General features: G+C 37.7%; 1 protein-coding gene across 1 annotated transcript in view; it reads left to right on the top strand.

Annotated features, from left to right (window-relative positions):
* The window catches only part of NSD1 (nuclear receptor binding SET domain protein 1), a 68,871-nt gene that overhangs the window by 28,429 nt on the left and 14,751 nt on the right, over positions 1-25,691 (top strand). Inside the window, exons 4-11 of the mRNA XM_070937151.1 lie at positions 5,610-5,782; positions 6,562-8,695; positions 13,385-13,506; positions 14,789-15,080; positions 16,623-16,729; positions 18,592-18,667; positions 23,177-23,295; positions 24,171-24,311. Of these exons, the coding sequence (XP_070793252.1) occupies positions 5,610-5,782; positions 6,562-8,695; positions 13,385-13,506; positions 14,789-15,080; positions 16,623-16,729; positions 18,592-18,667; positions 23,177-23,295; positions 24,171-24,311 (3,164 nt within the window). The remainder of the gene's footprint in view (positions 1-5,609; positions 5,783-6,561; positions 8,696-13,384; positions 13,507-14,788; positions 15,081-16,622; positions 16,730-18,591; positions 18,668-23,176; positions 23,296-24,170; positions 24,312-25,691) is intronic.

Raw genomic sequence — 25,691 nt, 5'->3', positions numbered from 1 at the left:
ATCTACTCATCCTGCGTTATATAAGTTTTGAGTTTTATTACTGAACATCATTAAGTACATGTAACATTTTGTAAATGATTTATTTGCATTGTGTAGATTAATCATGATCAGTTGATAGGGAAGAAATAGAAATGACTAAGCTAGTCCTAAGCTAATCATATTTGTAATTTTTTTTTTTAATTTGATTTATATGCCGCCCTTCTCTGGAGACTCAGGGCGGCTTACAATGCGTTAAGCAATAGCCTTCACTCTTTTGTATATTTTATACAAAGTCAGCTACCTTAGAAAGGATGGAAGGCTGAGTCAACCTTGAGCCTTGGAGAGATTCGAACCAGCAGAAATTGCAGGCAGCTGTGTTAATGACAGGGTGCACTAAACCACTGTACTATCAAGGCTCATGTAATTGAGATTTTCTTTTTTTTTTCCAAGTTTTTTATTTTTTACTTTTTTACAAACATATCAATGCGTGAACAGTGTGGCACCTGAGTGTCATACATTTTAGTACAAATAATATTCATCATATTTACTACATTTGACAAGCTTATATAGTTCTGGTAATAGTACACCAATTTATGTTGAATTATAATCTTTCATTATTTAGTTATTCAATATTTCAATATGTTATTTTTATGACAATCACCATATTCTGAGTGTCATTCCTTTTAATAACCTATTTCCCCAAAAATAAGACCTCTCCGGATAATAAGCCCAATCGGGCTTTTGAGCGCGTGTGCTAAAATAAGCCCCCCCCCCCGAAAATATTTAAATGCATGCGCAGCCAGTCCCTGCCATTTCCTCTGGTTAGGGTTAGGGAGACAGAGCTGGAAAACAGGTAAGATGGCAAGAGGAGCCCCGTCTTGCTCCATGTGCCCAAAATAATAAGATCTCCCCAAAAATAAGGCCAAGCGCTTATTTTGGAGTTCAAAAAAATATAAGACAGGGTCTTATTTTTGGGAAAACACGGTATAAATAAAATATTATTAATAATAATTGTTACATTGAACAAGCTTAAATGGTTCTAATAATAATACACATATTTATGTTGTTATAATCTTCCATTATTTAATTATTCAATATTTCAATATGTTATTTTTATGCCAATCACCATATTATTTAAGCATACTTAATAATACCATCTGATTTCCCCTTTATTATTACTTCACCTTATTATATAAAAATGTGTATTCCATTAATCCCCCTCTCTCTAGTTTCCATCCCTATTTTTTTAATTATGTCACTATTATATTTAAAAATGCTCCCTTTCTATCCATTGTCTCTTGCCCGCTTTAAAGCTTTAATTGTTCATTTCTTAGCTTTCCTCCCATATTCCTCTCTTGGATCTTCATCTGCTTCCATATCGTGAATAATCATTTTAAACATTTCTCCCTTCTCTGCCCTTTTCTATTGTCTAATTTCCAAAATATCTACTCTTACCCTTATCTTTCTTCCAAAAAAGTCTTCCTGCAATTTTTAATTCCTTTTATTAATTCCCTTAAAAAATACTCTCCCCTCAGCTTATTTCATCAGTCATTATTATTTTTGTTGTTATCTCCTTCCTGTCATCTTATTTTATTTGTTGGTTTATCTGTTCTGTATTTTCATCTACTCTTTCAATTGGCTCCTCCTCTTCCTGGGTGTCTTGATCACTCCGTGTCCTTTGTATCATGTTTTCCAGCTGTCCATCTACGCTCTGCATTTTATTCATAATCTCCTTGCATTTTCTTGTCAAAGTATACCTTGAATTAACAACACAGTTTCTTCCCAAATTCCATTCATTTCTTCCTGGTGAAGTATCTTGTTTAGTTTTATTTTATCCCACTTTTGTCCAATAATCCAAAAACGATATATTCAAACCTAAAGTCACTTCTCAAAAAGTTCAATATTTGTAAATCTTTATATCCCAAAGCTGATCGACCTGTTCCTCTGGATAGTCCCAATTTTTTTTCCAGAACCTTCATAAGTCCCTCTATAAATTCAGTCTTGTGTTATAGCCTTCAGGGGTCACTTTAATAATAATGTCTTTCTTATTCTCACATTTAAGTCTCCAATAGCCAAGTATTTCTAGGATTTTGGGAATGTGTTATGCCTTCCTTTTGTAAGCAGGTGGCACTCTCTTACGTCAAATTTCAATATTAACCAGTTTTATCCAATTTTAATGGTAACAGTCCAAAATATAAAGTTGATATTAATTTTTAAGTAAATATTTCTAGCATTTTGAAATGCCTATCCAAAACCCCTCTTTTCCTGGATATTCTTTTGGGGTTCAGCAGGAGAGTTGTGATGTCTTCCCCGACTTCTCAGGGTGCCCCTCCTTAGCTTCGCCGCCCCTACAAAGTGGCTTTGGCTCCTCTCAAAGCCCACAGACAGAGAGAACTCAGCAGAGGAAACTCGGAGATCTGTTCCCTGTGTTTGATATCGCCGCTACGTCAGCTGGAAGTCCCTGAGTGAGATTTTTCTTAATGGGGAGAAGGGAAGTACAGAATATTTGTTAGATAGTGAGTGGGCTTGCTTTGAGTGTGGATCAAGTTCAGGACAGTCCAAATTTCCAAAGCACCCGAAGGCCAGACAAGGAACAATGGATGGAAACTGATCAAGGAGAGGTTCAACCTAGAAATAAGGAGAACTTTTTCTGACAGTGAGACCAATCAAACAATGGAACAGCTTGCCTTCAGAAGGTGTGCGTGCTTCATCACTGGAGGCTTTCAAGAAGAGACTGGACAACCACTTGTCTGAAATGGTATAGGGTCTCCTGCTTGAATAGGGAATTAAACTAGATGACCTACAAAGGTCCCTTCCAATTCTGTTATTCTGTAGTTCAAATGACTGTTTTAAGGTCAGAATATTCTTGAATGGAATATTTTGATCTTCCTGAGTACTATCCATATGAATGCAGTCATGCAGCAAAATTCTAAACTGGTCTATTTTGAAGTTAGCTGTTGGATTTATTTTTTAAAAAAATGCATGTGAAGATTTTTATAACTATAATCTTATGCAGAATAATTTTTTCAGTTCTTAAGAATTCCTCAGATGCAACTACTAAGGCCTTTTTAAAGTGCATATCTTAAAAAATAAAGTTTACAATAGAAGGGGGCAGCAGAACAATCACAGTTACGGGGATATTTTAAAAAATAATTGCAGTACAGAGTATGTATAGTCCTCAGCTATTTGTTTAGCAACTTTTTGATGTGACAATTGAACTATAAAAAAAGCAACTTATGACAGGTTCTCATACTTGCAACCGTCATAGCATCCCTGTGGTCATCTGATCAAAATTTGGGTGCTTGGCAGATGGCATGTGTTTATAAAAATTGCGGTATCCCAGGATCACATGATTACCATTTGTGAACTTCCCACAGTTGGCAGTTGAGTCGGACAGTGAGGAGGCTGGGGAGGAACATGGGCCAGTCCTGGAGTCTGGGGAAGGCCTGGACGAGGGCTCTGCGTCGGAGAAAGAGATGGGACCAGGGCCATCTGGGAGTGATGCGCGGACTCGAGCCTCCAGGGTCGGACAGCAGAGAGGCAGAGGAACAGGAGGAGCATGTTCCTAATGTGCACATGCGCAGAGCTGCCAGAAGGCACGAACAGTTAAAACAAAAGGGATGACTCGGGAGTAAGGCCTGGAGATGATTGGCCCCTCCCATAAGGATTAAAAGAGGAGCAAAAGCACGTGGGCACTTTGCAGGAAAACAATGTTGTTCATGCTGTTCCCAGTCGGCATCTCTGTTTGATTCTGGAATCCATGTGGCTTTGTCAAGTAGGTTTTTGGCAGTGTGTCAAGGGAGATAAAGGTTGGTGATTATCCCGAAGGACTTCTCCCGAAGGAGTTTTTGCAACCAATTAGGACTCAGCTGTGAATGAACGTAATTCACAGCTATTGCAATAAAAGAGGTTTTTGGGACTACTCGTGTGTTTTAATGACTCAGGAAGCCTAGGTCACAGCAGAAAACAACCAAGCTCAAAGAGGACCCCTCATAACAACATCCTTGCTTAGCAGCCGAATTTCCAGTCCCGATTCTGGTCTTTAAGTTGAGGAGTACCTGTATTGGTGTGAAGGAGATAGGGGAAAAAGTTATCTCTTTACTCCTAGTTAAGTGTTATTAAAGAATAATGCTAGGAAGAAGAAGAAAGAAGATATACATTATAGCCATCTAATAATAATGAAAAGGGGAGTGAGAAGGATAGATTCCTGGGGATGGATGGATTAATTCCAAGTGCAGCTCATTTTTTCCTGAACCTTCCTCTCCCCACACACATTCACCAGTTGGAAAAGAAGACTCACTGTTTCTATTGGAAGGGTTTTTTTTTTTAAATGAATGACCACAAGGAAAGAGCAGTTTTCAAAGTCTCTTGGTGGACCCAGGAGAAAAGAGTTAACTTTGTCTTGCCTTCTGTCCCCAAAATGGTTTGCTATGCTGCATGTAGGAATTGGAGATACTCCAGTGTTGCTGAATACTGCTCTGTAGTCTGCCTCATTGGCCGTGTTGTGGGCCAGGAATTGTGGTTCAGCAATTTCTGACCCTGCATTGGATTCACCACTTCTGCCTAATAGGGGCAGTTGAAGCTTAATATGGAGAAAAAGAAGCTCAGATGACCTTTGAGGGAACCACCATAGACTGACTGCATCTTGCTCATAAAATAAAGCAGTAGCTATAGAGATATATTTATTTATTAGATTTCTTTTCTGCCTTTATTATTTTACAAATAACTCAAGGAAGCAAACACATGCAATATTCCTTCCTCCAACAATTTTTTCCATAACAGGCCATGTGATGCGGGTGGGATTGAGAGAAAGTGACTGGCCCAAAGTCACCCAGCTGGCTTTCATGCCTAAAGCAAGACTAGAGCTCACAGTCTCCTGTTTTTAGGCCAGCACCTTAACCACTAGATCAAATTGGCTCTTTTAATTTTAGAAATATGCAGCTCCTATTAATATTAAGCCTCTCGCAAGATTGGGATTGCTTTGGAGCAATTCTTAGGATATTTAAAGAAAGAAAGGCTTATTTGTTTGGTTTACTTTTTTTAATAGTGAACTTTGATGCCACTAGGTATGAAAGGTATCAAAAAGTGCTGAGAATGGTGAAGTTTACTGAAACGCCACCTTTAAATATATGGAGGGTGATAAGGTTTCTTTATATCCTACATGGGTGGTTGGTGGGGGTTGTGGGTTCTTACATTGTGAAATTTTAATCTTGTAAATTACCTAGTGTCATTGTATATGAGTTTATTTTATTTATTTATTAAATTTGTTTGCTGCCCATCTTGCTGCGAGGTGACTCTGAGCAGATTACAACAGTTAAATTGCCATATACATTTATTTCATAAATAAATAATAAATTTAATAAATAAAATCACAGGCAGAAAAGAACATTCTTACTGGTCATGAAATGTTCTGGAGATGCATATTTGGAAAGTCTAAAGTATTTTCCTTGAGCTCTTGATTCTAAAAGAAAGCTGACAGAAATCATGCAAAGGATTCTCCTATAATAAAGTGAACATGCATTTCAGTAATTTATTTTAGGCTCCATTTGCTAATCCTAAATTGGCAGTTTCAGGCCGTTCTTTTCTGAACCAAGTACAAAATGTAAATATAGCTAATTTTATTTCAATAGTTACTAATCGCAAGCCATATCGAGAGTATTACGTGGAAGTATTGGGTGATCCATCTGAAAGAGCCTGGGTGGTAGGAAAAGCTATTGTGATTTTTGAAGGAAGACATCAGTTTGAAGAACTACCTGTCCTTCGGAGAAGAGGGAAACAAAAAGAGAAAGGTTACAGGCACAAGGTAAATCTCTTGTTCTCATGCATATACTGCGTTTAGGCTTCTTGCTGAAATATAACATATAAGTAAGGATCCAGCCAAAGTGAACTATTATTGAAAGAAGCATAGATTGCAGTTGGAATGAAACCTCTTGTATAAATACCTAATTGAAATTAGTAGGATGTCAGTTTTATTTTGATTATGGCCATAACATTTTCCAGCTGTAATGATTGATATAATTTGATACTTGAAACTTGTTAGTAGAGTAATGTTTTATGTATTGGTATATTCAAATGGATTAGAAATGGATTAGAAAATGGCATTTTTTTTCCTTTTCTTTTTTAATAAAACAGCAGAACTGATAATTTTGAGAACAAGTCACAATATTTCTAATGATGAAGCATTTGCCCTGGAAGTGCAGGTATAGGATAAGATGACCAGGATGGGACTTATTTTAGAATACTGGTTCCAGTAAGAACTCATTGATTTCCGGTTCCTAGCTCTGCATTCCTTTTTCTAATCCTGAAGTGGTAGTATTAACTATCCAGGGAATTGTTTCATTTGAAATACTCCAGGCTAACCAGTGGAATTCTTAACAATTCCATTAGGCTTCATTTAGGATCAGTATTTGTCAAGTTACCTGAATGTAATAATGCTGCTCAAATCTGAGTTTTATATTTTGTTATACATCACAAATAAACTTTGTGAAGGAAAGTATGATAATCTCTTAGTGTGATACTATCTTTTGCATATAAGTATTTATTTTCTAATATCCTCTTGTCCTGTCTTCATTTATTTTTAAGGTTCCTAAGAAATTTATGGCTAAATGGGAGATCAGTGTTGGCCTTACTACTGAATATCTTAAGCAGAATGGCATGAAAAAATGTATCCGGACTTCTAGCAAATTGGAGAGCGTCCATTTAATGGGATCATATAAAAAGGATTCCTTAAACGAGCAGAGCAGGCATCTGAATGGATATTTGAAACCATTAGCATTTGATTCTAAACATTTGACCCATGTTAAAGGGAAAATATTCACTAAATCACAAATGAGGAAGAACTCTGATGCAAGGAAGGGGAATAGAATAAATAAATGTAGCATTAAGAAAGAGTGTGAAGGGGAAGTGCCAATGAGCAAAGTTAAAAATACAGTTTCTGAAAACATGCCAGATAAGCAGGCATCTCATGAACTTTGTAGAGCAGCAGAAAGCCTTATAGGTTCCAAATGTACTGTGGCAAACTATTTGCTCTCTTCTTTTGGAGAAAGACAATTTGAAAATAAATCTAAGAGAGGAGAATACGACATCTCTCAAAGAGACTGCCAACTTGAACCCCCCAAAATAGATTTGAAGAAAATGAAAAGCCCCTCAGGCTTCATGTCCAGTTCAACACAACAGCAGCCATATTCTGGAACTGATGGTAGAAATGAGAGAAAAAAAGAAATGGACTCTGATGGTATCTGCGATCTAGAGCCTCTTGACCAAAATATTGCAGCAGCATATAAAGATCTAAAAATTTGTGACTCTATAAACAAAACAGGAAAGGAACTGTCTTTGGGGCAAAGAAGCATTAAACGTCCTGTATCTTTCTCCAAAAGTAGTAATAGAAATCAGAAACCTCTGGAAGGCTCTTTAGATAGGAATGCCAATGTTGAAACAGGAGGTGAGCAATTCCAGCAGCCATCCTTTGAAGCTGAGAGGAAGGCATCTGCTTACAGGAAGGACAATCTTACCATTGTAGATAAGCACACTACACTCCAAAGCAAAGGGTTTACAAGTCACATGGATATTAAACAGTTTCAATTCAGAACTATAAAATGCAAACATAAAGGATCTGCCGCTGCCACAGAATCATCTCTTAAGAAAGACGAATGTATCCCTGACTGCTGCTTTTCTACTACCAAAGGTGCCCCTGGGTTTCAACTAGATACACCTGCCAAAAGTGGGAAGCTTGATGGCCCCAAACTGCCAAACAGCACTAGAGAGAAATCTCATGATTCTGCTGAAATAGAAACAGCTGTTGTGAAACATGTACTTTCTGAACTGACGGAGCTGTCCTATAGGTCCATGAATGATAAAGCTAAAGACTATGGGCCACCTAAGACTGCAATGCCCTTACTCTTTTCATCTGTCTCGGGGCAAAATCACTTGCCTATTGAGCCTGATTACAAATACAGCACCTTATTAATGATGTTGAAAGATATGCATGACAGTAAGACAAAAGAGAAACAGATCATGACTTCGCAGAACATTGTCTCCTACAGAAGTTCTAGCAATGGTGAAAGTGCTGGAAGTAATACTTCGAGCGATTTGACATCTTTGTCTACAATGGGAGCAACTCCTAAAATAGAAAAAAATCAAGATAGTGTTCAAGAACCAGAATGCCATAAACCCAAAGAAGGTCAGTCCTCTTTTTCACATGATATCACAACCAAGTTGATCAGTCCTGGTGCTAAAAAAAGGGAACTCACAAATACAACTGTTGCTGATACACACTGCACCGCAAGGCGCAGCTATCAAAAATCTAAGCAACTATCTAAACTAATAGTTAACACAACATCAAAGAGCAAATCATTAAAACATTTATTCAGTACAGCAAAGAGAGTGTCCCACCAGCATAGAGCTACCCTAAGCTCAGTTGCTAGATCTCTAGACAAAACCCAGGAAGATTTTGCAAGGAAAGTACCTTGGGAGTTGATTCAACACTCTCCTGGTGAAGACTCTTCAAGTTCCTCTGATGGCAGTTTAGTTCATGTAAAAATGAAGTCAGAATCTGGTAAAAAGAAAGAGAGCTACAGGCCCTTTGAAAATGGGGAGTGCCTAGAGTTGGAAACGGGACTGAATAGAGAAGGCTCCATGGGGGATGAGTCTAAAGATGTAAGCCACGTAGCACCCAAAAAGCGATGGAAGCGTTTTAACCAAAGCAGTTCTAAAGCTGGTAAGCACATCTGTAGCTCTAGGGAAGCAGAAGGGGAAATATTTTTGCCCATCTTTGGCTGGTACTGAACGAAACAATTTTGACAGAGTGGAAATCTCTCCTTGCTTTTCAGGGTGACTAAATAAGACCCCTAAACAGGCAAAGTTTGTGAAAACTTTTTTTTTAAATTTGATTTATATGCCGCCCTTCTCCGAAGACTCAGGGCGGCTTACAATGCGTTAAACAATAGCCTTCATACTTTTGTATATTTATACAAAGTCATCTTATTGCCCCCACAATCTGGGTCCTCATTTTACCTACCTTAGAAAGGATGGAAGGCTGAGTCAACCTTGAGCCTGGTGAGATTTGAACTTGCAGTAATTGCAGGCAGCTGATGTTAATAACAGTGCTTTAGTCTGCTGCGCTACCAGAGCTCCCTCCTTTTTAGCCAAGTAATGTTTTCTTGTTTATAATAAGAACTGCAAGTGGGCTGTTTGATTTCCTATAGCTGCAGGTGGAATTTACTGTGAAATCCTGTAGATAAAAATCATTTTTAAAAAGGTGGACTAGAACTTGGTTCTTTGACATCTAATTTTCCAGGATATTTCTCTGTTTGTTAATACAAGGAGTAGTAGTAAAATGTGTGCCTGTACCAGTAGTTTGAAGTGGTACAGCTGTTAAATTACTTATTGTCTCATTTGTAGGTTGTGAAAACGTAAGTGTTGCAAAGATATAGAAGCAAGCTAACTTTGACAGGAGAGAAAATCTTAGGAGAATAGCCTGGCATATATTATATTGTATTGAATTCTTCGAACACTTCTCTTCTTTTAAACTTAATCTAGGCTTCTAATTTTTAGAAGTCAAATCAACAACTGTCCAAATAAGAAATACATTAAGAGTTGTTGTTGTTTTTTTACTTTGCAAAAGGATATTATTTTCAAATGAAACTGTTGTGGAATCAAGCCCAGCTGTACTATAAGCAGTTCAAAATGGCAGGAATTTTAGTGTGTCTGTTGTGACACACAACTAAATGGTATAAATAAATTTATTAGAAACAAAAATTTGGTTTACATGTGGTAAGAAGTGTAAGATGTAGAATGGACTGTATTAGGCCTACTGTATCTGGGCTGCGCATACCCAGATGACAATATAGGTGGCAATAACTCTGAATCTCTTTGCTACTATCTAGTGTTGCCTCAGTTTTTGCAGCCCAGGGATAATATACTTAGTCTGTATCATTTCAATCCATGGGCTGTAGATTGTATCTTTAAGTGTTCACCTACATCATTCATGTCCAACCTTGGGGTTGCCTATTATGCTGTTCCCCAAATCTTAAATAGTTGCTTGAGTCCTGCCAGACTATAATAATCAGTATGACAAAAGAGAAGTATTATTTAATGCATGAGAAATTAATTTATTAACCATAGTTTATTTGAATATCTTTACTTGAAGAACCTCTGCAAATAGGCAAACAGAATTGAAAACAATGGGCTGAACTACAATTCTCCTCTTCTCATATAATAGCATGTGTTTTATGTCCTGCTTTGTTTTTAACTGAGGAAACATTGAAAAGAATATCTCCACCATAGGTTAAAATGGTGTAAGCCGTCTTCCCATTTCAGTAATGTGGAGGTAGGTTGAGATCTGAAGGCACAGAAAGCAGGATAAAGGTCGGTTATAATTTGGTAGTGCCAAAGATATTAATTTGTACCTTCTTTATGTATAAAATATATATTCATACATATGTGCCTGTATGAATAAGGTTAGGAGTTAAGAGGTTGCTATCACAAACGGCATCTTGACCTGCTGTTTTATAAACGTAAATTAAACGCACTCATAATTAGGTTGCTCCCAAATATGACCTCAGATTTATTCTAGTAATTCCACTTCATGTTGAAAATAGACCTTGCAATATGCATTGAAGGACAGATATATTTGATTTAAAATTTCAACATATAGACTGTTGTTTTAGTAGAACAAGGTAATATTGCAAGTAGCTGATCCTGCCTAACAATAAGTTACTGCACTTTTTACCTAATGTAGTGTTTGGAGGTAGCTACTTACACATTATATTGGTTTTGTAGGCTCAGCATTAATTACAGTACCAGTAGTTTTCTAGGTGAATTAAGTGTTGATTTTAACTTATGAAATCCATATAGCTTGGGACTTGGATACCTGCAGAATCAACTACTTCATATGGAGCCTACTGATCCGGTGTGCACACCCTGGGTTGGAACCTTAAAGGGGGAGAGGAGAATTTCAGTACTTCTAAGATGGTTGAAAGGTTCACCATAGTCTGTGGGATTGACCTTTGCTGAGAAGTCTAAAACAGTAAAGAGGGATGCAATTCCCCCCAATCCAGATCCCATTGCAGATCATCCTATGAAGTTTCTGCTACTTGCTCAGACCTGAATTCTGACTGAACGGAATCAGATCATCCAATTAGTTTTGGATATTTTGCAGTTGAAGTACTATCACAACCTTCCCCAGAATTGGGAGATTTGAAAATGTTTTATAACAGGGCAAAATCAAAGGAGGGCTTCTTCGTGAGCAGGGGTATTTTTTCAAGGAGGATAATACTAATCCTTCACCAACCTTGGCTTTAGCTCCCTGACACAGCTGATAACCCTTACTTTCTTCCTGAAGGGAGGTCAGTAAGTATAAGTATAAGTATAATTTTATTTCTATACCGCCCTTCTCCCGAAGGACTCAGGGCGGTGTACAGCCTATTTAAAAACACAAGACAAACATCAATTAAAAATTTAAAATTATTAAATAAATTTGGCTGAATTTAAAACCCCAAAAATTTAAAATACCCCAATTTAAAATTGTTATATTGATAGCCCGGCCTGGCGGAACAACAGGGTCTTCAGTGCACAGCGAAATACCCGGAGGTCGGAGGTCAGGCAGGATTTCCATTCACATGTGGGAGAACTGATCCTCTTCTCTTCCCCAGGGTGCTCAGAATGAAATGAACTATAGATGACATTGTAAAATGCTTATCTCTGTTTTTTTTTTAATTTGATTTATATGCCGCCCTTCTCCGGAGACTCAGGGTGGCTTATAATGCGTTAAGCAATAGCCTTCATACTTTTTTTTAAAAAAAAATTGATTTATATGCCGCCCTTGTCAGGGCGTTGATTAATCCCATGTTTGGCTCTGGGAAAAAATCACCCTGGTTAATTAGAGGATGGATCGTGGCTCCTCCTTGTTGCAATATTCTGAAAAGAAACGCGAAGAAAAGTTCTCTAATAAAACTCATTTATTTGTTATAAAGAAAATAAAACACCTCACTAACTAAGAAAAGTAATTGCTACATTTTTGAAATAATTCTTGCCGGCTATTTCTCAGCCGGACCTTGCTGGCAAGAGAACAAAGGAAAGAGTGTGTGAAGGAATGTAAAGGAATGCGGACATGCATAGTAAAATACTGATAAGGAACTTGGCAAACTACAGTAAGTCTATTAGTCCAAAAATAATGAAGCTCAGCTGGGAAATAAAAAACGCAGTGACAGCCCTTCTCCGGAGACTCAGGACGGCTTACAATGCGTTAAGCAATAGCCTTCATACTTTTGTATATTTATACAAAGTCAGCTTATTGCCCCCACAAACTGGGTCCTCGATTTACCTACCTTAGAAAGGATGGAAGGCTGAGTCAACCTTGAGCCTGGGGAGATTCGAACTTACAGTAATTGCAGACAGCTGGTGTTAATCACAATGCTATTAGTCTGCTGCGCCACCAGGCTCTATTACCTCTTACCTCCATTGATTCTGTCCTTTTGGCATCTACTTTTTAAAAAAGTAAAAAAGCTTAATTTTATGGGCAAAATGTTATGAGTTTGTGGGCAGTTTTTTCCCAACTCTTGCTATACAAAAGGAAGTGGGTCATCCTGAACAATACTGCTGGGACCCAGCCTGCCAGCACAATAAAGACAACTAAGAATATTTCATCACGCATATCACTATAGCATAGACACAAATATGAGCTTGTACCGGGTTTGTTTAAGCCCACTTCTATCTTTCTTCATCAGTGGTCCTGTTATTTCATTTCCCAGAACTTCTTAGTAAATTACTGAGCACCTTGGAATGTATGAACAGGGGGAGAGAGCACTCAAAAGTGTTTAGGGTTCTCCTTCTCTGCAGAATTTTAGGTGACTACCATTAGGCAAATGAGTAAGAGATTTAGCCATGGCAAATACTACCAGTCTCATCCTCAAGCATAGATTACTAGCAGCTGCTCCAAGGTGAATACTTAATATGATGGGTGACTGCTTACATCTATCAGACCAGACATTTATGTTAATGCAAATATTCTCAACTGTTTTCTTTATGTCGCCACTACATCATCATCAAAAGCTTTTACCCTATAAACTAGAGTTCAGTAGCATGGCAATTGTGGATACCATAGGATATGAGATTCTGGCCAGGAGCAAGAGTAACTCCTAAAAGGCAAACTCTGAAGACACGATGGTAAAGCTACTGGTTGCATCCTATTTGTTTTCCAGACTTGTGGGGCTAAGGGAGATGAGGATGGAATCCTCTCTGAAGAAGTGAAATTGATATTTAGAGGGCAAAGATACATAAAAATAATTTTAAAAAAAGCTTGTGATGATGATGATGAAGACAATGGTGATATTTTACAATGGAAGATTCTATCCCACCCCCATTGTTCCTTTTTGAAGTCTGTGAAGCTGTTTCTGTCTTCTCTCAGTTGTAAATGCAGAGAAGAAGCGCCTTAGAAAACCAAGTAAGAGGCTTCTAGAATACGCAGAGGAATATGATCACATATTTGCATCAAAGAAGAAAAAAAAGAGTCAGGAATCATTTCAAAAGGTGGGTGTTGAATCAAACTAGGAATTTATGAAAAATGGGGAAAACTTAATTTTTTTATGGCTAAAAATTAGGACTAGAATTCAAAATAGGAGTAAGTGTATAGAGTGGGGAGAAGCAATTTCCTCTTCTGAGTATAATTTTTGTTTAATGTGTGAATATACGGGTAGTCATTTAGTGACTGTCTCATTTAGTGACTATTCGCAGGACAATAATGAAAAAATAACTTTACAACCAGTTCTTTTAACAACTTTTGCAGATCTGTAACGCAAAGAAAAGCTGAAGTAAGTGAAGCTCACTCTTGGCTTCGCTTAGTGATGGCTTTGCTTAACAACTGAATTGGTGGTCCCAATTGCACTAAACAAGGGCTATCTCTAGTAGGAATGAGGAAGGATGGATAGTAAATGACAAGTGACACAAATACCCCCAAATATTTGACTCCTCCTATAAAGGAAGTTTTTTTAATATAATAAACAACTTCTATATCATGCTTGCTTCCTACGAAGGAATAGGATTTGAGTATATCACCAGTCAGAAAATTGTTCACAGAAGTATTATAGTACTTGCCAATCTACCTTGAGTACACAATGTTTAATCTCTAAACTAGTCAGATTACTGTAGTTCTTTAAATTATGATTAGGGATGAGAGGAATACATTTGGTCATGAATGAATAAAGAATTAATTCGTTGTTTTAATATATCTGGTTTTTCCCCAATTCGTAACTTTAAAATCTTGTGATTAAAATAATCATATTAAAAATGGTAAAATAAACCAATTGTATTTTTAAAATTATAAGTCTTATTTTTTTAAAGCACATATCTTAAGGAACATAGGGATTTGCTTATGCAAATTGCGTCACCATGATTAATTTTTTTCCTTCATTCTTAGAAATGTCTATTGGCTCTCCATGATCCAAAGCCATCAATTTATTGCTTCCCTCATTCCCACTTAATGGTTATCATGGACAGAGAAGAAAGTCAGATAAACCTCTAGTCTAACAATACTGTATCATGTGGTGTAATATTAGTTATGGAAGTACCAAGTAGTAGCAATACTGTGCCTTCATTATTTCTCATTTTAATCTTATGTTGTTGTTTTTTAAAAAAGCAGAAGTTTATTATATACCTGCATAACTGCTTCCACTAGTAGAGCTGAAAGTAAACTTTATTTTCATTGACTGCTACCTAAAATATGCTGAAATAGGTCAAATCCTATATAACTTTGCTAATGATTCACACTGATTCCTGCACTGACCACTATGTCTTTGTTGATCACTGCTAATAGACAAGTTCTCTGGAGAAGTCTGAAGCCAAACAGAAAAGCAGCATTGAGAAACAAGCACGTAATAAACCTCTAGAGCAGAAGCCCTTGGACTCCGTTTCATCAGCTTCTTCATCAAAAGAATCTCCCCCAGTCCTTGAAGCCGAGCGTCCTCTGTCAGAGGAGTCTGATGTCCAGTCCAGGGAACCCAGATTAGAAATGCCAGTTTTGACGTTATCTTCACCAGACGTGTTGGAATCTGTTGCCTCTGCTCCGGATTCTCATTCACAGGGAGAAGAACCAATAGTGAAACCAGGTATGGAGATATGCTTTCTGTATAACTCCATTTGGAAACCTAAGATATTGCATGTAGTATTTATTGGATGGATTTCATTTATACCTTGCCTTTCCAGCCTGGCAAATATTGAAGTAGTATAATTTAAAAAAAAAAAAAATCTCACCCCACCCCAGATTAAAATTAACATTAAAACAGGTACCAGAAACATTTAAAAATTAAAGGCTTCAAGAAAGAGAAACCTTTATAAATTATGTAAATTATTCTCTTGGAAGCATTCCACTTCACAATTTTATTTGTTCAAAAATATTACTTATGTATTTATTTCTGTCTGCTTCAATGTTTACAAGCTGTTTAACTCTGACAAAATGCATAAATACAATTTTCAGACTTGTAGCTTATAAAATAAAATGTCAGTTTATAACGGGGTTTTTTTTTGTAATGTTTTGAGAATTACATTAATTACTATGTGAACATTGCAAAACATTTTAATGTGAATATGGAATGCATTCTACTTTATTGTTTCCAGGCATTTCTGTTCAACTAAGCATAAGAAAATCACTGTGGTACTCTTACATTTTCTAACTTGCTAGTTAGACTAGTTATGGTAAAACAACCTGTTAAGAAGACCATGAATCCAGCCAGATCTGGAATTTTTCATGTTTGACTTGGCTTTAGTTTTTCTTACATCTCGCCTTTTCCCAAGAGCCATCAGTCCACAGGTAAAGACACTATAGGTCACGGGTGTCAAACTTGCAGTGTCACATTGCCATTATGTAATGTTTTGTGACCTTTTTCCCATTCGTGGAGCTGGGGTAGGCATGGCCTGCACATGATGCATCTGGCCCACGGGCCACCAGTTTGACACTCCTGCTTAGGAGCCCAGTTTGCAGTATATTAAGAGTATAGAGGTTTACCACTGCATAGGAGGGGTCCCTAAACTTTTTTCCATTGCACATCGCTTTAGCATAATCTTAATGTACACAAGTCCCCTAAAAATCCAAACACCAAAATGAACACAAATTAACAATGAAAACAATACAGTGAAATTTATTTACAATGAATTTATTATTGGAGTTTTTTCCCATTCAATCCTGTCCAATTCTGAGAGGCTTCCTGAACCTGCAGTTTTCTTGGCAAGGTTTTTCAGAAGTGGTTTGCCATTGCCTTTTTCCTAGGGCTGAGAGGAAGTGACTCTAGAAGAGAATTTACATCCAGTTCTCTTCAGCCCAAGGGCATTAACTGATTCGTTCATTCATTGGAATGGGACTTTGCATCATAACACTTTCCTCACAAGTGGATTGTACAAGTGGAAACACTGCCATTTTTACTTGTTTTAGATTTTATAATAGAGAAACAGGAAAGTATGGGGTTTGGGCTTCTCGGAGTTCATTCACCAGAGTTGCAGCTGCAGTTGAATAATTTGGGATATTTTATTTATTCTTGCTTTTTTTCCCTTCTGTTATAAAGAAGCTTAATAAATGATGCTATTGTTCTTAGTTGTTTGATGCTGCTTTTTTAATCCAGTGAAGTCACTGTTTTATATACACATTTTTCTTGTAGGAAGCTTTGAGAGTAAGCGCCAGCGAAAGCCAACGAAAAAGCTCTTAGAATCCAATGATTTGGATACAACATTTATACCAAAGAGAGAGTGGACCTCTATAAAGAAGGTAAATTGATCTTTCTTTCAGTTTAAAAATAATTCTTAAAATATTACCATTTACTCTGAAAATCAGTTACTTTCAAGACCTGGCTATATGACCAGGCTTGGGGCTTCCATGGAACCAGAGACTTCTGTAGATGGCTCCATTGTTAAGGAGGTGTTTTTTATTCTCCTTCACTTCTGGCTTGTCTTTTTAGTTGTTATATTTATTATTGTTGTTTTTATACCTGTACTTGCTGTTTTTATATGTTCTGTTGTAAGATATTGTGCATAACCCAGAGTTGCCTTGTGCACCTATATAAATGTGATCAATCAATAAAACTCCTTGTTTGCGACCCTGTAATCCCTTAATTAGGAATAGAGTTGGGGTGACTGGATGGAGCTGAGCATTTACTGGCTCAATGCCCTTCCTGATGCCACATAGAGTGCACAGCAGATATATTTTCTTTGTGCTCTAGGAGAGAAATACATGCCGCTACCTAGGATTGAACTCTCAATCTTTTGAGTGAGAGCCAAGAGTCTTCAACACTAGGCCACCATGCCACTCAAAAAAATTAATAACTAAATAAATTGCAGAAGTATGAAATTTTAGACAGCATATGTTTGATTAACGCATAGGGAAAAAATCCATGTAATATATTTCAGAAGATGATCTATAACATTCCCATTGCATATTCTTTAAAATACATGTGTATACACGGAGGTTACAGTATGACATGGTGATCTGAATTGTGAACTATTTGGTAAAGAAACCTGGATTGGAACTGAATTGCTTTATGAATTGTGCCCACTCTTAGGAGGAGTCAGATAGCAGTAATTGGGCACGCTCAATGAAATATGACTCCAGAGGGGAGGGGTGGGAGTGAAAAAAGCATCCCAGAAAGGACCATTCCTAGTTTTCGGGTGAATAAAAGTGAGGGAGGGAAGAGATACTTTTAGTATGGAATTGTTGCTGCTCTCTGAACTTGGATGCTTGCTGGCAGAAATTTCAGTGATGGAAGAAAGTGGAGTTTGCTCTGTTTTATATATATACTGCTAGACAATAGTTTTCCCTATCAATGTTAGTGGAGGTGTTATTTTCTTTTTGGTAGTGCCTTGATTAGGCTATTGTTTACTCCTTGTTTTTCTAAGTTGCTAGTTCCTTGATTAGGGCATTTTTACTGCTTGATTATTTGTCTGGTTTTACTCCTGATGTTAATCCCTGTTTATCTGGATATTGATTGGGGAGATATTCTGGTCTGACTTTTCTTTTTAATTTTTTAATTGTCTCTTTTGAATGGTGTGTAATATTGTTTATTTTATAATTTGCCTGTTAACTGAATACCAACCTTCCAGGAATTCTGTCATGCTTTTGGATTTACCTTGATCTAGAATGCTGACAGTTTCCCTGTTGAAATCATTGTTGAGTCTGGCTGTATGTTATGAGATTAAGGAACGTTTATTGTGTCTTCTTACTACTAGTTGGTATTCATGGATGCACTCTGCTAGTCTTCTGCCTATCTTTCCTGCATAGTGACTGTTACAGTTATTTTACTATTGTATGTTGAACAAGTAGTCCTCAATTTATAACCACAATTGGGACTGGAATCTCGGTCATTGAGCGTAGTGGTCATTTAGCCCATGTGACTGAATTACTCTGACTGGCTGCAGGAATGGAGCTGGGATTTTCAATATTTAGGAAATTAATAATACATTATGTATTGTATATCCATGCATCCCACCACCCAGCCCCACTTCTGCATCTTTCTCATTTAATTTTTTTTGTAACATATTAACTAGAACTGTATTTTTAGACAAACTTAGTAAAAATACGTCCTTGTAGAACAATGTGTATTCATGTTCTAAATTATCAATGGTGCTTATCCACAGTGTTCTGAGGCTGGTCCTTTGGATACTGAAATGCCTGAGTTTTATTCCACATCTCGGCTTTCAAATGCTGTTGAAGGTAAGAAATGCATACATAAGTAAATAATACTAAAGTGAGCCAGGGTTTGGGATTGCATCTCAGAATCCATCAGCTATGGTGAATGTAAGTATCTTCATATGAACCAAGTATAAATTGAGCCCAATAAAAAGGACTATATTTTTATCTCATTAGACTGAACTGATTTAAAATGAAATCTTTGCTCTACATGGAATTCCTCAGGAACATTCTGAGGAATAATTCAGGAACATTCAAAAACATGAACAAAAACATGAACATATGAAGAGTATGAATAGAAGTCATCTTGAGAAGAAGGTTGCATGACAATCAGGTCTTCTTTGATTTAACTTTGAGAGGTTCAGCTCCAACTGGACTTTTTTTGGTTATATTCTAAAGCAGTGGTTCTCAATCTTCCTAATGCCGCGACCCTTTAATACAGTTCCTCATGTTGTGGTGACCCCCAACCAGGGGTGGGTTCTAAATTTTTTTACTACCAGTTCTGTGGGCGTGGCTTATTTTGTGGGTGTGGCTTGGAGGTCATGTGACGGTGGCGTGGCTAGCTGGTCATGTGACCGGGTGGCCATGGCTATGTGTATAGGGACTACTCAGAGGGCTGAAAAAAGTCATTTCTGACAGGTCCTCGCACTTTTGACTGGTCCTCACACTTATGACCATCCTCACATTTATGCCCGTGCAGCATTCTTAACAACCATGTCACTCATTTCACAACTGCTTCTCTTCAACATGGTGATAAGATAGGGCAAAAAACGTAAAATGTGAGGACAGTCGTAAATTCGAGGACTGGTCAAAAGTGCGAGGACCAGTCAAAAATAACTTTTTCAGCCCTCTGAGTGGTCCCTGTGCACAAAAGGACTACCCAGAGGGCTGAAAAAAGTGATTTCTGACAGGTCCTCGCACTTTTGACCGGTCTTCGCAGTTATGACTGGTCATCATTTATGCCCATTGTAGCATTCTTAACAACTGTGTCACTCATTTCACAACTGCTTCTCTTCACCATGGTGACAAGATAGGGCAAAAACGTAAATTGTGAGGACAGTCGTAAGTTCAAGGACTGGTCAAAAGTGCAAGGACCAGTCAAAAATAACTTTTTCAGCCTCTGAGTAGTCCATATGCATAAAAGGATACAGCAATAGAGAGGGATGAAGGAAGGGAAGGGAAATTAGAGTAGGAGTGAGGGTAAGAGAGGGAGGAAGAGAGGAGGAGGAGGAGAAAGGAAGAGGAAGTAGGGAGAAGAAGAAGAGGGGGGGAAGAGAAAGTCAGAAGGAAAGAAAAGACAGAGGTGGTAGGTTTGAGGAGAAAGATTGCTGTACAATAAAAAAGATGAAAGGGAAGAAAGCCAACCCCAAACAAATATAAAGATATTAAGATAAAGAATGAATTGTTAAACTTTAAAGAGTAAAAGAGAACAAATAGGAATAAATAGCAATAATTAGAAACACACATACAAACATACAGCGTATTTTCTTTGAACAGAGTATTTGGCCGGTTCACAAATTTAAACAGTTGTAGGAGGTTAGCACCCACCACTTTCCTAGAAGAATGAAATATTTTGGAAAATATTAAAAAGGCAGAATATTATATTTCCCTGGATGAGAAATGGAGAAGCATATTTTACAGACAAAGCAGCTCCCACCTTCCTGCCCCCCACCCTTTGTTAATGGGCCAAAGGCAGAAAGTCAATCCTTTGTCAAAGGACATTTGCAACACAATAGCAACAGAAACTAACACAATGGGCCCCATCTAGCAACCGAAACTCACCACACGTGACCTGGGAAGCATGTGACCTGGGAAGCACGTGACCATCAGCCAGCAAGGCTAGCTAAGACCCCCACCCCCTGGGAGTCTGACAACCAATCAGGATACTCTTTCGGGGCCCCAAGAAATGCAAAGCCAGAGAGAGCATAAAAACCCAAGGATTTACTGTATCTGCCCCTTTTCTGTTCAGGAACTCAAGCCATGTGATCCTGTCCACCATTAAACCATCTTTCCAAGCAGTCTCCATGTTTCCAGTGTCTTTTTCCCCACTTGGAGCAGAACCCAGAAGGATATTTTTTCCAACACAGTGTTTAGTCATTTCAATTAAATTTACAGTTTCTATATTTCCTTTTTACCATATTTATTCCTCATCTATTTTTTAAAAAAAACCAATATTACCCTTCATCCTCATCTCTAATCTTAATCAAATTCAATTTTTCCCTTCTATTCTATATTATATCCCTTCGCATTGTCATCTATTTTTATATCCATCCTCACATTGGTTAATTATGTAATTATGTAATACAGTTGTTTAATACAAATTCAACATTTTAATATAAATCAATTAGTTATATAACTATCTTTTTTGTATATTAATCAATATGAACATGAATATTCCAATTATTTCCATGCAATCCAATTTCTTACAAATCAATTAATTATATTTACCAATAATAATAAACCAAATAATTTCCCCCATATATTCCTCCAAACCACAACTTAACCATTCCTGCTTTCAACACAATATACAATTAATAGTATCTCAATGATTACAATTCCCTAGTTAAATAGAGCTTTTTTTGTGTGTGTGTTTTAAAATCCTGAACCTCCTCTTTTGCCCTAAATTTCCCATTGTTTGCAGTTTTGCACCTACCTTTTTTGTTGAGGAAAAAGAAAAAGAAATCTCTCTGCCTCATTTTGTCACGTTAGCAAAGACCCTGCTTTACTTTCAATTTCACTTTTTCAGCATAGCTAGGGGAAAAAAAATCTGCTCCAGGAATTTACCTCTTTGCAGCTAGCTAGCAACAGAGCCCTCCGCAAAACAGCTGAGAACAAATCAGCTGAGAGTCCGGAGGCTGAGCAAATCAACTTATGGTAAACAGCTGTAGGGCGGCTCTTTGAAGCCTCCCGGCAAGAATTTAAAGTTTTTTTCCCTCTAGCCATCAGCTGGGACTCTGGAGGCAGCAATAGATTGGGAGTGGGTGGGGTAAGCGACCGGTGACCGGCGATCCAACAGAGGCAGAGGGTGAGTGTGAGTGAAGGCTGGGGGGGCGAGAGAGGGCTTTGGCGACCCCTGTGAAATGGCCGCTCGGCCCCCAAAGGAGTCGCGACCCCCCAGGTTGAGAACCACTGTTCTAAAGGGTGAGACATCCACAATCAATTGAGGTGATTTCTTAATTTTGATATGTAGTTTTCAAAGAGATTCTTAAACTGCTGCACTTATCTAGACGTAAACTCTCTGCATTAAAGATGAACATGCCCTACAAAGGAAGAATAGGTAGGAAAAATATAATTTTAGAATAGAATATAATTCTTCATTGGCCAAGTGTGATTAGACACACAAGGAATTTGTCTTGGTGCATACGTTCTCAGTGTACATAAAAGAAAAGGTACATTCATCAAGAATCATAAGGTACAACACTTAATGATAGTCATAAGGAAACAATCAATATAAATCTTAAGGATACCAGTAACAAGGTTACAGTCATACAGTCATAAGTGGGAGGAGATGGGTGATGGGAACGATGAGAAGATTAATAGTAATGCAGACTTAGTAACTAGTTTGACAGTGTTGAGGGAATTATTTGTTTAGCAGAGTGATGGCATTCGAGAAAAAACTGTTCTTGTGTCTAGTTCTGGTGTTCAGTGCTCTATAGCATCGTTTTGAGGGTAGGAGTTGAAACAGTTTATGTCCAGGATGCAAGGGGTCTGTAAATATTTTCTCAGCCCTCTTTTTGACTCGTGCAGTATACAGGTCCTCAATGGAAGACAGGTTGGTAGTAATTGTTTTTTCTGCAGTTCTAATTATTCTCTGAAGTCTGTGTCTGTCTTTGCTTTGGGTTGGGTTAATTCCACATTTTCTTGATTATTTGCTTTCATACACAGAAATGGTCAGGTATTCTCATGTTCTGCTCTCTCCTAGCAAAAACAGTAAGGAGGAGGAGGAGAAAGATGATGGAAGGGCAGTTGTATTAAGAATGCAAGCAGAGAAAAGGGACATCAAAACACTATGGAGATGATGGGGGAAAGAGGTTACTAGGCAAAGAAGAGAAGCCTGTTAAAAGAGTTAAATTTTTCAAGCAAATAGTGTGTACCAAGCAATGGCTGGTCTTCAAAGTCACATCTTTTCAGCATTATCATTTGTAACTTCTATCCATTTGCTTATTTAAAACACTGTCCCTCTATTGTTCTCTGAATACAAAGATCAGTTTTTAGGTAATTACTTGGACCCAACTAATTCACAGATAAATTATTTGTTGCACAATGGTCCTACAGAATAAGTAGGGTGTGCTGTTTGCAAATGGACAGACACATTTTTCAAACAGTTAGAACCAAAATATGGAATACATATACATTGTCATTATACTGTCTATATAGCCACTGAAGGGGAATCAAAATTTGCAGAAGTTTTTGCTCAATTAACAGACCAAGGTTAGATTATGGTATTCAGTTCTGAGGACCAGGGATGCCACAATTGTATCGTGGGGAAGTTAACTCCATATAGCTCCAGTTGTGTGGTCTTCCTTGCTGCAGCTCCTGAAAAGGTTCCTGGGAAACAGAGGAAGAGAAAGCGGCAGCGACGCAGCTTGGCAGCAACTCCCTGTAAAAAAGAAAAGAGTGACAATAGCCAGGAGGAAACTCCAAACACGGAGGTACTGCTAAGCTTTGTATAATGTGACTGCAATTTTGATTGAGGAATAAACTTTTCTTATATTTATAACAACATATAAGAAGGGACATTTTAATAAATACTGTTTTGCCAACAAATATTTCCCTGCTAAAGTAGGCACTTGCTTTAAAAATCCTAATCATGTTAATTTAAAAATATTGTTGAGACAGTCACATGACCAGGATAAGCTAGAGGTTTTTGGGTAATTTTGTTCTGAAATTTGAGAGGTGTCTAATAATAGTAACTTGTTGTTCAGTCACTGAGTTACGTCCAACTCTTTGCAACCTCATGGATCACAACAAGCCAGCCCCCCCCCCCTTTCTGGGTCTTCCACTGTCTCTCACAGTTTGCCCAAATTCATGTTCGTTGTGTTGATGACACTATCTAACCATCTCATCTTCTGCTGTCCCCTTCTCCCTTTGCTTTCAATCTTTCCCAACATCAGAGTCTTTTCCAATGAGTCCTCTCTTTTCATTTGGTGGGAAAAATATTTGGTTTTAGTACCTGTCCTTCCAAAGAACAGTCAGAATGGATTTCCTTTAGGATTGTCTGATGTGATCTCCTTGCAGTTCAAGAGACTCTCAAGAATCTTTACAGTGTCTCAGTTTTTTACTTTATATTGGTATAAAATCATATACTTTATAAAAGGTTTTCCCCCTCTTTTATGCTCTAGATGGTTGTTTTCATTTACTTGGTTTTATTTTAAAAATGAAAGTGTTCACATGAGCGGAAGAATTAAACTAATTTATTAAACTTTCATGTGTGTAATGGCTGATGGAACGTCTGGAAACCACCAGGGATATATTAAATATGGGGTTGGTGTGTTTAAAATCTCTATTTTTTTTCTTCTTTTTAAAGGGTGACCGATCTCATGGAATAGCTGGAAGCCCGAAGGAAACTACTGAGGAAGGTTCTGAAAATGATCCTGGGTTGCCTTCATCCAAAAAGATGCAGGGGGAACGAGGTGGAGGAGCTGCTCTCAAGGAGAATGTGTGTCAGGTAGTAGCCTCCAGTATTTGTCCTAACACAGTAACTGTAAGGATGGCTTGAAACAATTAGACAACCAGAAACACTCCACGTTCCTTGATTCTTTATAGAGTGTTTGTATAGTAACTGCTTTTGTTCGCATTGCTCTTTTCCTCCTAAATACACTTTTGCAAACAAGACTTACTTGTAACTACAAACTGCCCAGAATTATGGGAGTGGGCAGATAAAAATTTGAAGTCATCATCATAATCATCATTATTGTCATCATGATCTTTTATTCTTGAAAGTCACTTTGTTGTATTCAGCTTCACTTACATTCTTCCATTGCATGTTAGTGTTTCTAATGTCCTTTCTGCCTTTGCTGATTATCTCCTTGCTGATTCCTTCTCTTCTGTTTTTCCTATATCTGTTACTTTTAACTCCCAGCTGAGTTAAAAGCTCCCTATGTATTCATAATGATTTCTTAAGCTTCCTGCTTCCCATTTTTTTCCTAATGGAATAGTGTGCAGTAATACTTCCAGAAAACTTTTGAGAAAGCCCAAGCCTTTCTGTACTGTCTTTTATCTAAGGATTTCTGTTAATGAGATCCATTTTACTGCTATTGAGTTGTTCATTATTGAGTAGCTGCATATCCCTCTTGGTCTAAATACATGGCATTATGCTGTTTTCTGGGATCTCTTCCCCCACTCACCCTCACTTGCCCCACCCTGATAAGTTTCAATGTAAAGCTCTCCAGATGAGGGTTGCAAAGTGATTTCCAAATACTTTCTTCCCCATTCATATGTGGGTCAGTTTACCAGAGTCCTTTACCTTGGAAGTATCAGAATTGCTTCCATTCTATACTATCTGCGTGACAGATTGTTCACGTCCAGTATTATTATTATTTTCTTACTGGGCTATGCTCTACAACAGGAAGGGGTGAAAAAACACTTGTTTCTTCATTCCCTTCACCCAATCTATCAGTATATCATAGCACCTTGTAGTGTCTTCAAGGCTCTGACAAGTTGTATCATTTGTTCCTATGTAGATCGTTAGGAAGGGATATTTTTCAGCAGGTGTACAGGTAGTCCTCGACATACAACCGTAATGGAACCTGTCCATCACACTCATATGTCATGATGGTCAAAAGGCAGTTCGCCCATACTCTAAAATGCAGTCATGTGATTGCAGGATGCTGCAAACTGCTGTAAATGTGGGCTGGTTGCTGGACACTCAAAATATGGTCATGTGACCATCAGTGAGGGGATGTCACAACCTCAGAACTAGGTCGTAAGATCTCTTGGGATGTTTCTCGTAACTTTGAATGGTCACTAAGGGGACCGGTCATATGTGAAGGACTACCTGTAAAAGTTTTGGGGAATTGTTCCATTATTTCTGCTCTTTCAGTAAGCT

This window comes from Pituophis catenifer, unplaced genomic scaffold (assembly GCF_029215685.1).
Source record: "Pituophis catenifer annectens isolate HBS135680 unplaced genomic scaffold, rPitCat1.0.hap2 SCAF_2, whole genome shotgun sequence".
NCBI classification, from domain to species: domain Eukaryota; kingdom Metazoa; phylum Chordata; class Lepidosauria; order Squamata; family Colubridae; genus Pituophis; species Pituophis catenifer.
The sequence above is the reverse complement of the archived record's forward strand: the minus strand, read 5'-3'. Positions and strand labels throughout refer to the sequence as shown.